Below are 14,209 nucleotides of genomic sequence, written 5' to 3' on the forward strand. Positions count from 1 at the left end.
TAACGTATATTTTGAGTGCTTTGTCCATTTTTTAAATAACTCTAGCTATGACCATCACATTTAAAAGGAGATGAATTTAACTCAACTCACTACACATTCAAGAAATTCTAACATTTAGGTTAATTTTTTCTTTCCAATTCCTAATTATTCAGAGTCCTTTATATAACATAAGCTTTTCCCCTCTCCTTCCTTATCATTCTAATTAGAAATGTACCCAAATGTAAAGTTTTAAAAGCAGAAGGTTACTTACCAGTAACTTGTTCTCTGAATATCTCCCCTTGCAAATACACACTATAGAAATCATATGTCCTGCCACACAAACTATGGGACCCTTTGAAAGCAGTGAACTGTTAGGGGTGTGCACACTTGTGCCTCAGACTCACTATTCTGGTGCTGAGGGTATAAAAGTCCCTTCCCTTATGTGTCCTTTAGATCATCTCTAACTCCACACACACAGTTTATATTTCTGAAGTAGAGCGGAGTTAGATAGGGTCAGTGTGGATCTGGAGAGCCAACACATTTAGAGAGCTACAGTTGCTAGTGAGTAACCTTTCCAGAATGTTCCAGAGCTCCGGATGATCTCTGTGCATCCCTCAAAAGTCAAAGCTTTCCAGAGGGTTCTGCCCTTTGGTGCAGACTACAGGTGCATCCTAGGCATCTGTAACTGATAGTATTTAGAAAATTGAAGTTTACAGTGGCCATTCCAGCTTTCTGTCATGCTCACTCTGAGCAAAATATAAATATTTTAATTTGTTTTTCTTTATGATTAGTTCCAAAGGCTCAATGTCCATATTACCGCTTGTTAAGAGAGACATATAAATAGGCATTTAAAAAGTGGCAGGTATCGGTAACAAATAAATAGTAATGCTTAGAGAATTCACTAAACCCACAGGAATGAAATTCCCCCATCGGTGAAATAATGTTTGTTTTGTCATTTTTTAAACATACAAAATGTTTGACCACTTTGAATTCAGGTCTATGAGATACCTTCTAGATTGCTCCAGATGGCACTTCTTATTAGCAGATGGCACTTTTTATTTATGGTTATGGCTTTATGTACTATTTAAATTATATGATACCTCTGCTGTGTGTAAAAACAGTGCAACACATTTAAAAATAATTATAATTGATATGATCTCAGAAAAGGAGCAGATTTCTCCCATTTCTATCCCTCAGCCACTATTGGGACATTTTTAAAAATCACTGTATAAATTGAAATAAAAATGCTCACTCTATAAAGGTGAAATTCTCCAGCCTATGTTATGCCGGAGATCAGAGGAGATGATCATAGTGGTTCCTTCTGACCTTAAAATATATTATATTTTTTACTTTACAGACTTTTTCTGTTAAAGACTTTCTAAGGAAACCGACTTCTTTCAATTTTTTATGCCTGTTTCTTTAAAATATTTTACTAGTAATTTAATTTGTTTTCTTCTCTCCTTTGCCTTATTTTAAAAATATTGTTCACCCTTCTATCCATATAATTGTGATCCCAGTCTTGCCAATCTGACACACACAAAATCCCCATAGTTGTAAATAGGAATTTTGCCTGTGTGAGGACTATGGCACTGGACACAGTCTTCATTTCTCATGATCAAGTCAGTCTGGTAACACCAGGGACTGAGTCTGATAATGATCATGAAATGCCATCTGATACCGTTCCATTTGAATTTACCTTCTCTGAAACATAGCAACCACTGCAACCTGCATGCTTGCTGTATTAAAGTCCAGAGATTCGCCTTAACCGTACTGCATCAACAACTCAGAGAAAGGATGGTACTCTCTGAAGTTTAACAAAAGCAGCATTACAGACAGAATGCTTACTGTAGTCACCAGGGGCGGTGGATGCAGAACTACACATTTCCCATAGAAAATCCCTATCATGCCCAGGAAATGAGCCAGCTACTACACCCCATTAAGGTGGTCAGCTACATTTACTGTGTGTCTAGCCAACTCTGCTGACTGGTGAAAAGGGAAGGGCATGAACCTGCCTTTTCCCCAACAACTTAGCCAACTAGAGCACTATCAGGGAGAAGTCCCTCTGCTCAGAGTGCAGGAACTACAGTTGTTGTCAGCCCCTTTGCTGGGGATGAAATTTAGAAAAAAGGCTAATTGTGCCTTTTCTACTCCTTGCACACAGAATATTAATCCATAGACACTGGTGATGTTCATGCTTCAAGGAAATTGGGAAGATCAGTACATGAAAAATAGAAAAATTGAAGTATTTACTTTCTAGTGTAACAAGTGTTTAGCGTGTGCTGTTAAGGATTATGATCCCAATTCAACAAAGCTCTGAAGCACATGTTTAACTTTAAGCATATGCTTAAATCGATTCCTGTGATTTCTACCACTTAACATTAATTACAGTTTAATGGAATTGAATCACTATCACCTTGTCTGGCACGGTTGTTCATTGCACTTTCGGACCTGTGGCTCAGGCTTTGTTAAATATTTGCATTTCTTATTGTCCACAATACTGATATTCTTATTCATAATCTTTGTGCAAGATACTGTTGTCTTTCTTTCTCCTAATAAAAAACATAAAGCAAAGATACATGGAAAAATGGGAAATGTCCAGCTTTCTTAAAAAAAAAAAAATCTATGGTGAGTCACAGGTAACTTTATCTGATAAAACTACCATCTTTATGTGTAATTTGGATGAAAGATGTGAAATAAAATACAGTAAATTATCAGATATAGTTTTCTATACATATGTACATTATACAAGTTTTAGTTTCACATGTGAAAATTTACAAACCATTGACTAGAAAAGTAGATATTTTATGGAAAAAAAACAAACTGAATTCATCCACTGGCTTAGAAAAATGAAGTATGCCATTTCTACATTTTAGAATGGCAATTATGGAAACCAACGATACCAGGAATAATTACAGGTGGAGGGATCTGTTGACTATAAAAGAAGTTGTGATTTATAATTGCACAGAAAAAAAAATACACGTTAATTATAAATACGTTTGCAAAAATCAGATGTATTTCATGTGTACCTACACCCAAAGCACACATTCTTCTCTACCCAGATACATACCTTTATCACTACCACAACTACTGTACTCCACAACCTTATCTCTGCACCCATGTGATGCTAGTTTTCCCCACCACCCTCCTTTCTCCTTCCAACACACTAAACAAGCACACCAAACATCCACACTAATAGTGTAGGGAGCAGGTAGAGTCATTGATTTTAAGGCTGGTGGGAACTATTGTGATGGTCTAGCATGACCTTCATAACACAGGCAACAGAATTTCACCCACTGATTTCTGATTCTAGCCCAACAACTTGCCATCAAAGAAGAATGTATCTTTTAGAAAGCTAACCAGACTTGAATTAAAGACAGCAGACAGTGGAGAATTTACTGTATCCCTTGTTTCAGAGTAACAGCCGTGTTAGTCTGTATCCGCAAAAAGAAGAACAGGAGTACTTGTGGCACCTTAGAGACTAACAAATTTATTAGAGCATAAGCTTTCGTGGACTACAGCCCACTTCTTCGGATGTATCCCTTGCTAATCTGTTCCAATGGTGAGATACATCTAATTTGAAGTTTGCTGATTTAAACTAGTAATTTGATAATTTGGTAAAAGGGTGTGAGCAGGAGGAAGGCAGAGTTAAGACTGTGGTATATGGTAGTGATAAGGAATGTGCCTATGGATGCAGGAGTAAAATATGTGTGTACATATTTTTATATATAATTTGTGTGTGGCCACCTTAAGTGATTTACATTTTTCTGTGAACTTCCATATGTGTGTATATACATGCATACACACATATGTGTGTGTGTGTGTGTGTGTGTGTATATATATATATATATATGCGTATGTATGTATATAAATAACATTTGCATGTGATTACCTTAACTATTTTATAGTTTCGTGTATGTATGTGTGTCCAAATATGTAGGTATACATGCATACACCCACACACCAAACTTTTTTTACCAAATAGTTGATTACACACAAATTATATATCTAAATATATATGCACAAAACCACACAGCTTCTTTTATACTTCCTTTTTATTATTCATTTTAAACATTATTTAAATAAATATATGATTGTAAACTGTTATTTCTGATTAATCAAATGTTGACAATAACAGTTTAAACTCAAATCTTTCCACATCACACAGTCTGTAACATTTTACATTATGTTATTTGTGTTTATAAGCACAGACAATCAATAGAATAGTCACAATGAATGTTTCTTTTGTCAAAAATAAATAATCTTGAAGCTGTAATTTAGAGCATTTGCATTAAAATATCTCAAAAAGAAGATTTTTAGGTTACCTAAACTAATTTAAATAACACCACAAGCTTATGCCAATTACAACAGAAAAGGATGATAAACAGACATAATGAAACACTTTGCTAAATGTTTATCTAAGTTGTCATGTAGAATAAATTACTAGGATTAATGTTACATTTGAGCTTTTCTCAGAAAATGAGAAACACTAGAAATGGTATACTTATGAGAGTTCATGATAAATGCAAGTACTGGAATTATAATAAAAATACAGCAGGAAGTCATTAAAAGTGTTAATATTCTAAAATGAATCCGAGGAGTGGCACTACTTAGAAAAGGAGATGCTGCTTGTAGCAAGTACAGAATGCTTACAGAGGAGAGTTCTCTTACCAAACCACAAACATACATATCCATGGAAACTCGTCTGTAGAGAATTAAGGATTGTTCACAGAGTCAAAGTAGCTGGGACAGTGAGTTCTTTAGACTATTATGATGAATAAGTGGTATGTTTCCAGCTTTTACTATTTGAGTCAATAAGAGAAGCACAGCAATTTTCAGGATTAGAAGAGACTATGTCAGAATAGTGTGAAATGTAGAATACCAAGACAGTGCAACTTCGGGAGACTTGCTAAGCAACAAATAAAGGAGTGGATGGGCAGGGGATAGACATAACAGGAGTCTTTGAATATTTAAAGAAGATATACATGACAGTTGAAGGTTAATTACTTTTGTTGGTACATGGTGGTATAATTAGGAGTTATAAGATTAAATTTTAAAAAGGGGAAATTTGGACCGTATATCAAAAATAGCTTTCTGACAATACTTTTGTTGGTGAGAGATACAAGCTTTTGAGCCACACAGAACTCTTCTTCAGGTCTGGGAAAGGTAATCCCAGTGTAACAGCAAAATGCAAGGTGGAAAAGATTGTTTATCATAAGTAGTTAGCACATATTGTAAGGGACCATTCAGGATAGAGTGGCCCGATAACATCTCTGCAGTCATAGGACAAAAAGAAGAGGTTAGAGGGTTAAGACTGTTGCAATAAGCCATAAATCCAGTGTCTCTTTTCAGTCTATGATTTTTAGTGTCTAGCAAAGTAATGAATTTAAGCTTCCAGGCTTATATTTGGAAAGCATTATGCAGGTTTCCTTTGAGGATGAGCACTGATAAGTCAGATGGAAAGTACTCGTTTTGTGAAAAGACACCCCAGGGAAGTGGATGGACAAAGAGATAGACTACGTGGTTGATAATTAAAAACTTTGGTAATGGATGTCTTAGGAGCTAATAGAAGAACTAATATATTTTTACTCTATCTTCTGTGGTTCTGTGTGTCTTTGTGAGCAAACAAGAAACACAGAGAAAGGGCCACTCTGAAAATATAGCAGTGCAAATGTCACCTATGTTTTCAATTCTGCAAGAGTTTGAGAATGATAAAGTAAACAGGATAGTGAATGAGGATAAAAAAGCATACATATATTATGCAGCACACCTGTACCTACAAACAGGAGAGAAGAACAGGCAAAAGAAAAAGATAGTAGTAATCAAGTGACTATAATTAGAAACACAGATAGCAATGCTTGTTGATGTGAATATGAGTGTAGTGAGATTTTTCCAGTATGGTGTAATTATCACACTATCTTTATTATTATGCCATTTGTGTACTCCTCAGTTTACAGACATAAGATAAGAGGTAAAATTTTCAAAAGTAGCTAAGGCTTGATTTGGGTTAATGTAAGCTAGCTTGTGTCAATCTAGCTGTGGAAGCGTCTTCACTTAATTTTGGCTCCCGCTGATATAAGTGCCTGTCTAGGCCAATTTAGTAACACCACCTCCCCGAGTGGTGTAGAGTCACAGTCGATGTAGTTAGGTTGATGCAGTCTCAGTGTAGACACTGCACTGCTTACATCGACTGTTACTGGCTTTCAGGAGCCATCCCAGAATGTCCCATATTGACATTACAATTGATACAAGCGTTCCTAGTGAGTACGCACACCACTGAAACAAGGAGGCAAGTGTCCATACACACAAGCTATTTAATAGCTGCGGTGGATGTATGCCAGTGTAAATTAGGTCGACATAATTTTGTAGTAGAGATATGGCCTAAGACCTAGATATGAAATCTGGTCTAAGACTAGATATGGTCTTAAAAGGCAATGGAATTTAGGCTCCTAAAAAGTAGTTTCACAAGGGTAGTTAGGTGTCTAAACCCTAGACTTAAGTACCTAAATCTGGATTTAGGCACCGATGTCCCAATTTTAGGCTCCACCGTGATTCTGAAAACTGCAACTGAATCCTGTAGGCACCTAAACTCACTCTGTGACTAAGTTTTTTTAGTCAAAAGTTCCTTTAGAGTTTGTGTTTCTGCCTCTGGGTAGGCATCTGAGTACCTATCTCCTGCCTGAGCCCTACAGCAATGTATGAACCAGGGAAGATAGGCATTTGCCTACCTAACTTGCATGTAGGGCCCAATCTGGTAGGTGTACTTTCCAGCATGATAATATTGTTCAGCTTCTAAAGAGTTAGTAATTTTTATGGATTTAAAATTTTCTTCCATATTTGTAGTTTGCTTTCCTAAACTCACATATTTATGACCACAGGAAACATGCATCTCCCAGTTTATTAACATTGTATCAGTGTTTTCCTGTCTCCTGATACAGCTTTTGTTTCATTTTGTGACTCTGGCAGCCGAGATGCCAGCTCTTGCCCAGGCTGCAGGCATTAGTCAAGACTGACAAGCTCATGGCTGGAGACCAGGTTACCTGTATCTTAGTTCTACTCAAAATAGGTATTAGTTTTATAAGAATGTATTTAGACTCTGTGAAATGCTTGTATGTTGCTGCATGCATTAATCTCACTTATATATATATTTTATGTTATAGGTAATAGTTAAATATTTGCTCTGAAATTGTAAACCCCCGTAGTCAGGAGAAAAACATTACCAAGTGTGAAATACTACTTTGCCACAGGAGGTGTTATCTCCTCCTGCCCAACAAAAGAAGGTACATAGACACCACACAAAAACTCTGGAACATCAGAGGACAAAAGACTTTGTTGACTGGTCCCCCGCGACCCATGAAGAGGAGACATGCACGTGAACTCGTCCCATCATCTTGAACTCTGGGGGAAAAGAATCAAAATCCCTGACAAGAAGAAACTGCATCTTTTTGGCTATTTGAACTTTGAAGGGCCAAAGACTCTAAACTGAAGCCAGAGATCCCCAGGGGCTGCCTTCTGGGTCTGCCCTGAAAGACACTTAGAATAGACAGATCACTACAACTCTCAGGTTTCAGGGTAGCAGCCGGGTTAGTCTGTATCCTCAAAAAGAACAGGAGTACTTGTGGCACCTTAGAGACTAACAAATTTATTAGAGCATAAGCTTTCGTGGGCTACAGCCCACTTCTTCGGATGCATATAGAGTGAAACATATATTGAGGAGAAATATATACACACATACAGAGAGCATGAACAGGTGGGAGTTGTCTTACCAACTCTGAGAGGCCAATTAAGTAAGAGAAAAAAACTTTTGAAGTGATAATCAAGGTAGCTCAGTACAGACAGTTTGATAAGAAGCAAGTGTGAGAATACTTACAAGGGGAGATAGATTCAATGTTTGTAATGGCTCAGCCATTCCCAGTCCTTATTTAATCCTGAGTTGATTGTGTCTAGTTTGCATATCAATTTCAGCTCAGCAGTCTCTAACTCTGTCACTCTTAGATGGTAACTCATTTGTGTGTATATGTTTGTTTGCTTTAACCCGTAAATAAAATAGACAGACATCATACCAAAAGGACTGAAAATAAAAAATCCATTACAATCAACATACCCCACAGACTATGGTGAAAGATTGTGCCACACACTCTCAAAGAAACTGTGGAACCACCTGATCAACATCCTATACTGCAAACAGGAGAAGATTAAGAATGAGCTGTCAAAACTGGAGACTCTCATAAAAAAACAACCTTCCACACAAACTTCCTCATGGCTGGACTTTACAAAAACTAGACAAGCCATTTACAACACACACTTTGCTTCTCCACAGAGGAAATAAGACACTAAACTATCTAAACTCCTACATGCCACAAGGGGCCACAACAGTGGTACCCCTGACTCACCCAACAATATTATTAATCTATCCAGCTATACTCTTAACTTGGCAGAAGAGTCTGTCCTATCTCAGGGCCTCTCCTTCTGCTCCACCACCCCCACAAACAGTTCTGCGGTGACCTGGAATCCTACTTTTGCCATCTCCAACTCAAGGACTATTTCCACCACACCACTGAACAGCACACTAACCCACAGACACCTTCCTACCAATGCTACAAGAAGAAGGATTCTGTATGTACTTCTGCGGTGACCTGGAATCCTACTTTTGCCATCTCCGACTCAAGGACTATTTCCACCACACCACTGAACAGCACACTAACCCACAGACACCTTCCTACCAATGCTACAAGAAGAAGGATTCTGTATGTACTTCTCCTGATGGTCGAAACAACAGACTGGACTTCTACATCGCATGCTTCCACCGATGTGCACAAACTTAAATTGTGGAAAAGCAGCATCACTTGCCCCATAACCTCAGCCATGAAGAACACAACGCCATCCACAGCCTCAGAAACAACTCTGACATTATAATCAAAAAGGCTGACAAAGGAGGTGCTGTAGTCATCATGAATAGGTGGGAATATGAACGAGAGGCTGCTAGGCAACTCTCTGACACCACATTCTACGGGCCATTACCCTCTGATTCCACTGAGGGGTACCAAAAGAAATGGCACCATCTGCTCAAGAAACTCCCTGAAGAAGCACAAGAACAAATACACAGACACACCCCTAGAGGCTTGAACAGGGGTATTCTATCTGCTACCCAAGATCCATAAACCTGGAAATCCTGGACGCCCCATCATCTCAGACATTGGTACCCTGCCAGCAGGATTGTCTGGCTATGTGGACTCTCTCCTCAGGCCCTATGTTACCAGCACTCCCAGCTATCTTCAAGACACTGCTGATTTCCTGAGGAAACTACAATCCATTGGTGATCTTCCAGAAAACACCATCCTAGCCACTATGGATATAGAAACTCTCTACACCAACATTCCACACAAAGATGGACTACAAGCCGACAGGAAGAGTATCTCTGATAATGTCATGGCAGACCTGGCGGATGAGCTTTGTGACTTTGTCCTTACCCACAACTATTTCAGATTTGGGGACAATTTATATCTTCAAGTGAGCGGCACTGCTATGGGTACCCGCATGGCCCCACAGTATGCCAACATTTATATGTCTGACTTAGAACAGCGCTTCCTCAGCTCTTGTCCCCTAGAACCCTACTCTACTTGTGCTACATTGATGACTTCTTCATCATCTGGACCCATGGGAAGGAGGCCCTTGAGGAATTCCACCAGGATTTCAACAATTTCTACCCCACCATCAACCTCAGCCTGGACCAGTCCACACAAGAGATTCACTTCCTGGACACTACAGTGCAAATAAGCGATGGTCACACCAGGGCCGGCTCCAGCATTTCTGCCGCCCTAAGCAAAAAAAAAAAAAAAGGCGCGATCACAATCACGACCAGCGGCGGCAATTGGGGGGGGGGAAAAAAAGCCGCAATTGGCGGCGGCAGGTCCTTCGCTCCTAGAGGGAATGAGGGACCTGCAGCCCCTGAATTGCTGCACATGCTGCCCCTCTCCCTTGGCCGCCCCAAGCACCTGCTTGTTAAGCTGGTGCCTGGAGCCGGCCCTGGGTCACACAAACACCGAAAACCTACTGACTGCTATACTTACCTTCATGCCTCCAGCTTTTATCCAGACTACATCACATGATCCATTGTCTATAGCCAAGCCTTAAGATACAACTGCATTTGCTCCAATCCCTCAGACAGAAACAAACACCTACAAGATCTCTATCAAGCATTCTTAAAACTACAATACCCACTTGGGGAAGTGAAGAAACAGATTGACAGAGCCAGAAGGGTACACAGAAGTCACCTACGACAGGACAGGCCCAACAAAGAAAGTAACAGAATGCCACTAGCCAGCACCTACAACTTCCAACTAAAACCTCTCCAACGCATCATCAAGGATCTACAACCTATCCTGAAGGATGATCCCTCACTCTCACAGGCCTTGGGAGAAAGGCCAGTCCTCACCTACAGACAGCCTCCCAACCTGAAGCAAATACTCACCAGCAACTACACACCACACAACAGAAACACTAACCCAGGAACCAATCCCTGCAACAAACCCCATTGCCAACTCTGTCCACATATCTATTCAAGGGACACCATCATAGGACTTAACCACATCAGCCACACCATTAGGGGCTCTCTAGCGGGATGGTTACCTGCTCCAGCCCTGACAGGGTAGAAGCCAGCCCTGGGAGAGGGCTAGGGGCTAGGAGAAAAGCCCAAGCAGATTGGGAAGGAGCTACACCTGGGCCTCGCCCCAATCAGGGCAGCTGGGACTTATAAGAAGGCCAGGGCGGCCAGAAGCCGAGCAGAGTCTCTCCTCTAGCTGTGGAGGGAGACCGGCCTGGCTGCAGGGGAATAAGAGGGTACCTGGGAGTGAAGCAGGGCTGGGGAAGAGCCAGAGGAACAGGGGAGCTCCAGGCTGGCGACTCCCGAGACTGCAGGGCCTGGTCCCAGGCCCATAGAGGTACTGGGTGGTAGAAGAAGGCAGCAGGTCAAACTCCCTTGCCTGTGATGAGTGGTGTTTATACTGCAGTCTGCCCCAGTAAGTGGGCTAGGTGAGGATTGGCAGTAGCCCAGACTGAGGCGAGGTGGGGGTAGTGGGTGAGGGTTACCCAGGGAAAGGAGACCCACAGAGATTGTTGGGGTATTACCAGGGGGCAGCACCCCAGAGAAAATGGGCACCGGGGTCTGGGGGGGACACGGGGCCCAGTTGTGGCAGATCACCTGCCTGCAGAGGGCGCTCTGGGCTGGAAATCGAGCTAATTCCCTGAGAGACCAGCAAGAGGCGCTGCAGGGTTGAGTCCTCACGCTTACAGGCTCGTTCACCTGCACCAATGTGATATATACCATCATGTGCGAGCAATGCCCCTCTGCCATGTACATTGACCAAACCAGATAGTCTCTATGCAAAACAATAAATGGACACAAATCAGACATCGAGAATTGTAACATTCAAAAATCAGTAGGAGAGCACTTCAATCTCCCTGCAAAAAAGAACAAGGAGTACTTGTGGCACTTTAGAGACTAACAAATTTATTTTGGCTTAAGCTTTCATGGGCTAAAACTCACTTCATCGGATGCATGCAGTGGAAAATACAGTAGGATGATATTATGACAAAGTTCCTCCCCTATCTTGGTGGGTCCTGCGCTTATTGGCGGATTTTCTTGCCTCAGAAATTCACCATGTGGGTTGGGGAACAGCTCAGAGACCTTCCCCTCTGGGAGAACCCACAGTCTAGGTCAATTGGGAGGTTTGGGGGGAACCCGGGCCCGCCCTCTACTCCGGGTTCCAGCCCAGGGCCCTGTGGACTGCAGCTGTCTATAGTGCCTCCTGTAACAGCTGCATGACAGCTACAACTCCCTGGGCTACTTCCCCATGGCCTCCTCCAAACACCTTCCTTATTCTCACCACAGGACCTTCCTCCTGGTGTCTGATAATGCTTGTGCTCCTCAGTCCTCCAGCAGCAAACCCTCTCACTCTCAGCTCCTTGCGCCTCTTGCTCCCAGCTCCTCACACTCTCACACTACAAACTGAAGTGAGCTCCTTTTAAAACCCAGGTGCCCTGATTAGCCTGCCTTAATTGATTCTAGCAGCTTCTTCTTAATGGGCTCCAGGTGTCCTAATTAGCCTGCTTGCCTTAACTGGTTCTAGCAGGTTCCTGATTACTCTAGTGCAGTCCCTTCTCTGGTCACTCAGGGAACAGAAAACTACTCATCCAGTGACCAGTATATTTGCCCTCTACCAGATTCCTGTACCCCATTGGTCTGGGTCTGTCACATATCCCTTCCCCCTGCTCAACGCCAAGGGGTTGGGCAGCTTGGGACGCCAGACAGTGCACACGTGACAAGCCATCAGCGTTGCCATGACGGCTCCCTGCTCTGTGTTGCACACGGAACTGGAAAGGTTGGAGGGATAAGAACCATCTGGTCACCCTTGTGTTCTTCTCCTTGTTCCGCTGCATCCATTGAAGAGGAGCATGGTTGGTCACGAGGACAAATCTGCGCCCGAGCAGGTAGTAGCGCAACCTTTCCATGGCCCATTTTACAGCGAGGCATTCTCTCTCCACCACTGCATATTTTTGTTCCCTTGGAAGGAGTTTCCGACTGAGGTATAGAATTGGGTGTTCCTCCTCCCTGACCATCTGTGATAGAATGGCCCCCAACCCTACTTCCGATGCATCCGTCTGCAGGATAAACTCCTTGGTGAAATCAGGGGCTATCAGTACGGGGTTATTGCAGAGGGCAGTCCATAGGTCTGTGAATGCTTCCTGTGCTGCGTCAGACCATCTCACCAGATCAGGTCCACGGGCTTTCACTAGGTCTGTCAGGGGGCTTGCCCTTGTGGTAAAGTGGGGGATAAATCGTCAGTAATACCCCACCACACCTAGGAATGCCCGGACTTGTTTCTTGCGACTTGGTCGGGGCCAATTTTGGATGGCCTCTAACTTGTTCACTTGGGATTTTACCAGACCTTTTTCCACAATGTAGCCAAGATATTTGGCCTCTGTAAACCCTACAGCGCACTTGGCAGGGTTTGCTGTAAGGCCAACTCGCCTGAAGGTATCGAGGACTGCCTCCACCTTCTCCAGGTGGGTTCCTAGTCTGGGGTATGAATGACCACATCGTCCAAGTAGGCAGCAGCATAACTGTTATGCGGGCATAATAGCTTGTCCATGAGGCGCTGGTAGGTAGCTGGGGCCCCATGTAGTCCAAAAGGGAGGACAGTATATTGAAAAAGACCCTCTGGTGTAGAGAACGCAGTCTTTTCCTTCCTACTTCTGCCAGTACCCCTTTGTCAAGTCTAGGGTAGTCAAGTACCGGGCATTACCCAGACGGTCCACTAGCTCATCTATGCGAGGTATGGGGTACGCGTCGAACTGGGATACTTCATTTAGTCGCCGGAAGTCATTGCAAAATCTTGTGGTGCCATCAGGTTTGGGCACCAGCACGATTGGGCTGGACCACTGACTGTGGGATTCTTCGATGATCCCCAACTCCAGCATTTTTTTTACTTCTGCTTTTATTTCCTCCCCTTTTGCTGCTGGCACCCGATAGGGCCTCATTGTTACTGTGGCCCCAGGGTTCGTGACGATGTGGTGATATGTCTCAGTTGTTCGACCCGGTTTTGTCGAGAACACATCTTGGTTCTGGAAGATCATCTCAGACACCTCATTCTTCTGGTCTGGCGTTAAATCGGGAGACACTCTCACCTGTTTGGAAGGCTTGTTTTCCTGGGTTAGGTCTTTTTGGACCGTTGTGCATGCCTCTTGTGCATGCCAGGGTTTCAGAAGGTTAACGTGATAAATCTGTTCTTGTTTTCTGCGTCCTGGCTGCCGCACCTTGTAGGTTACTTCCCCCAAGGGTTCAACCACCTCATAGGGCACCTGCCATTGGGCCAGAAGCTTGCTTTCTGCCGTGGGTACCAACACCATAACCCGATCCCCTGGTTGGAACTGTCGCACTTTTGCCTGGCGATTGTAATGGGTTCACTGGGCCACCTGTGCCTTCTCCAAATGTTCCCGTACAATAGGGGTAACCCAGGCTATCCAGTCTTGCATCTGAATTACATGCTCTATTATATTTCTCCCCTCATTGGGTTCCTCTTCCCAGATCTCTTTGGCGATATCTAGTATGCCACGGGGGTGATGTCCATATAATAACTCGAAGGGGGAAAACCCAGTTGAGGCCTGTGGTACCTTCCGGATAGCGAACATAAGGTAGGGTAGTAGGATGTCCCAATCCTTCCCGTCCTGACTT

General features: G+C 42.7%; 1 protein-coding gene across 1 annotated transcript in view; it reads right to left on the reverse strand.

Annotated features, from left to right (window-relative positions):
- The window catches only part of ADAMTS19 (ADAM metallopeptidase with thrombospondin type 1 motif 19), a 264,607-nt gene that overhangs the window by 32,253 nt on the left and 218,145 nt on the right, over nucleotides 1-14,209 (reverse strand). Inside the window, exon 19 of the mRNA XM_054033172.1 lies at nucleotides 2,393-2,528. Within this exon, the coding sequence (XP_053889147.1) occupies nucleotides 2,393-2,528 (136 nt within the window). The remainder of the gene's footprint in view (nucleotides 1-2,392; nucleotides 2,529-14,209) is intronic.

Source organism: Malaclemys terrapin, chromosome 6 (assembly GCF_027887155.1).
Source record: "Malaclemys terrapin pileata isolate rMalTer1 chromosome 6, rMalTer1.hap1, whole genome shotgun sequence".
NCBI classification, from domain to species: Eukaryota; Metazoa; Chordata; order Testudines; family Emydidae; genus Malaclemys; species Malaclemys terrapin.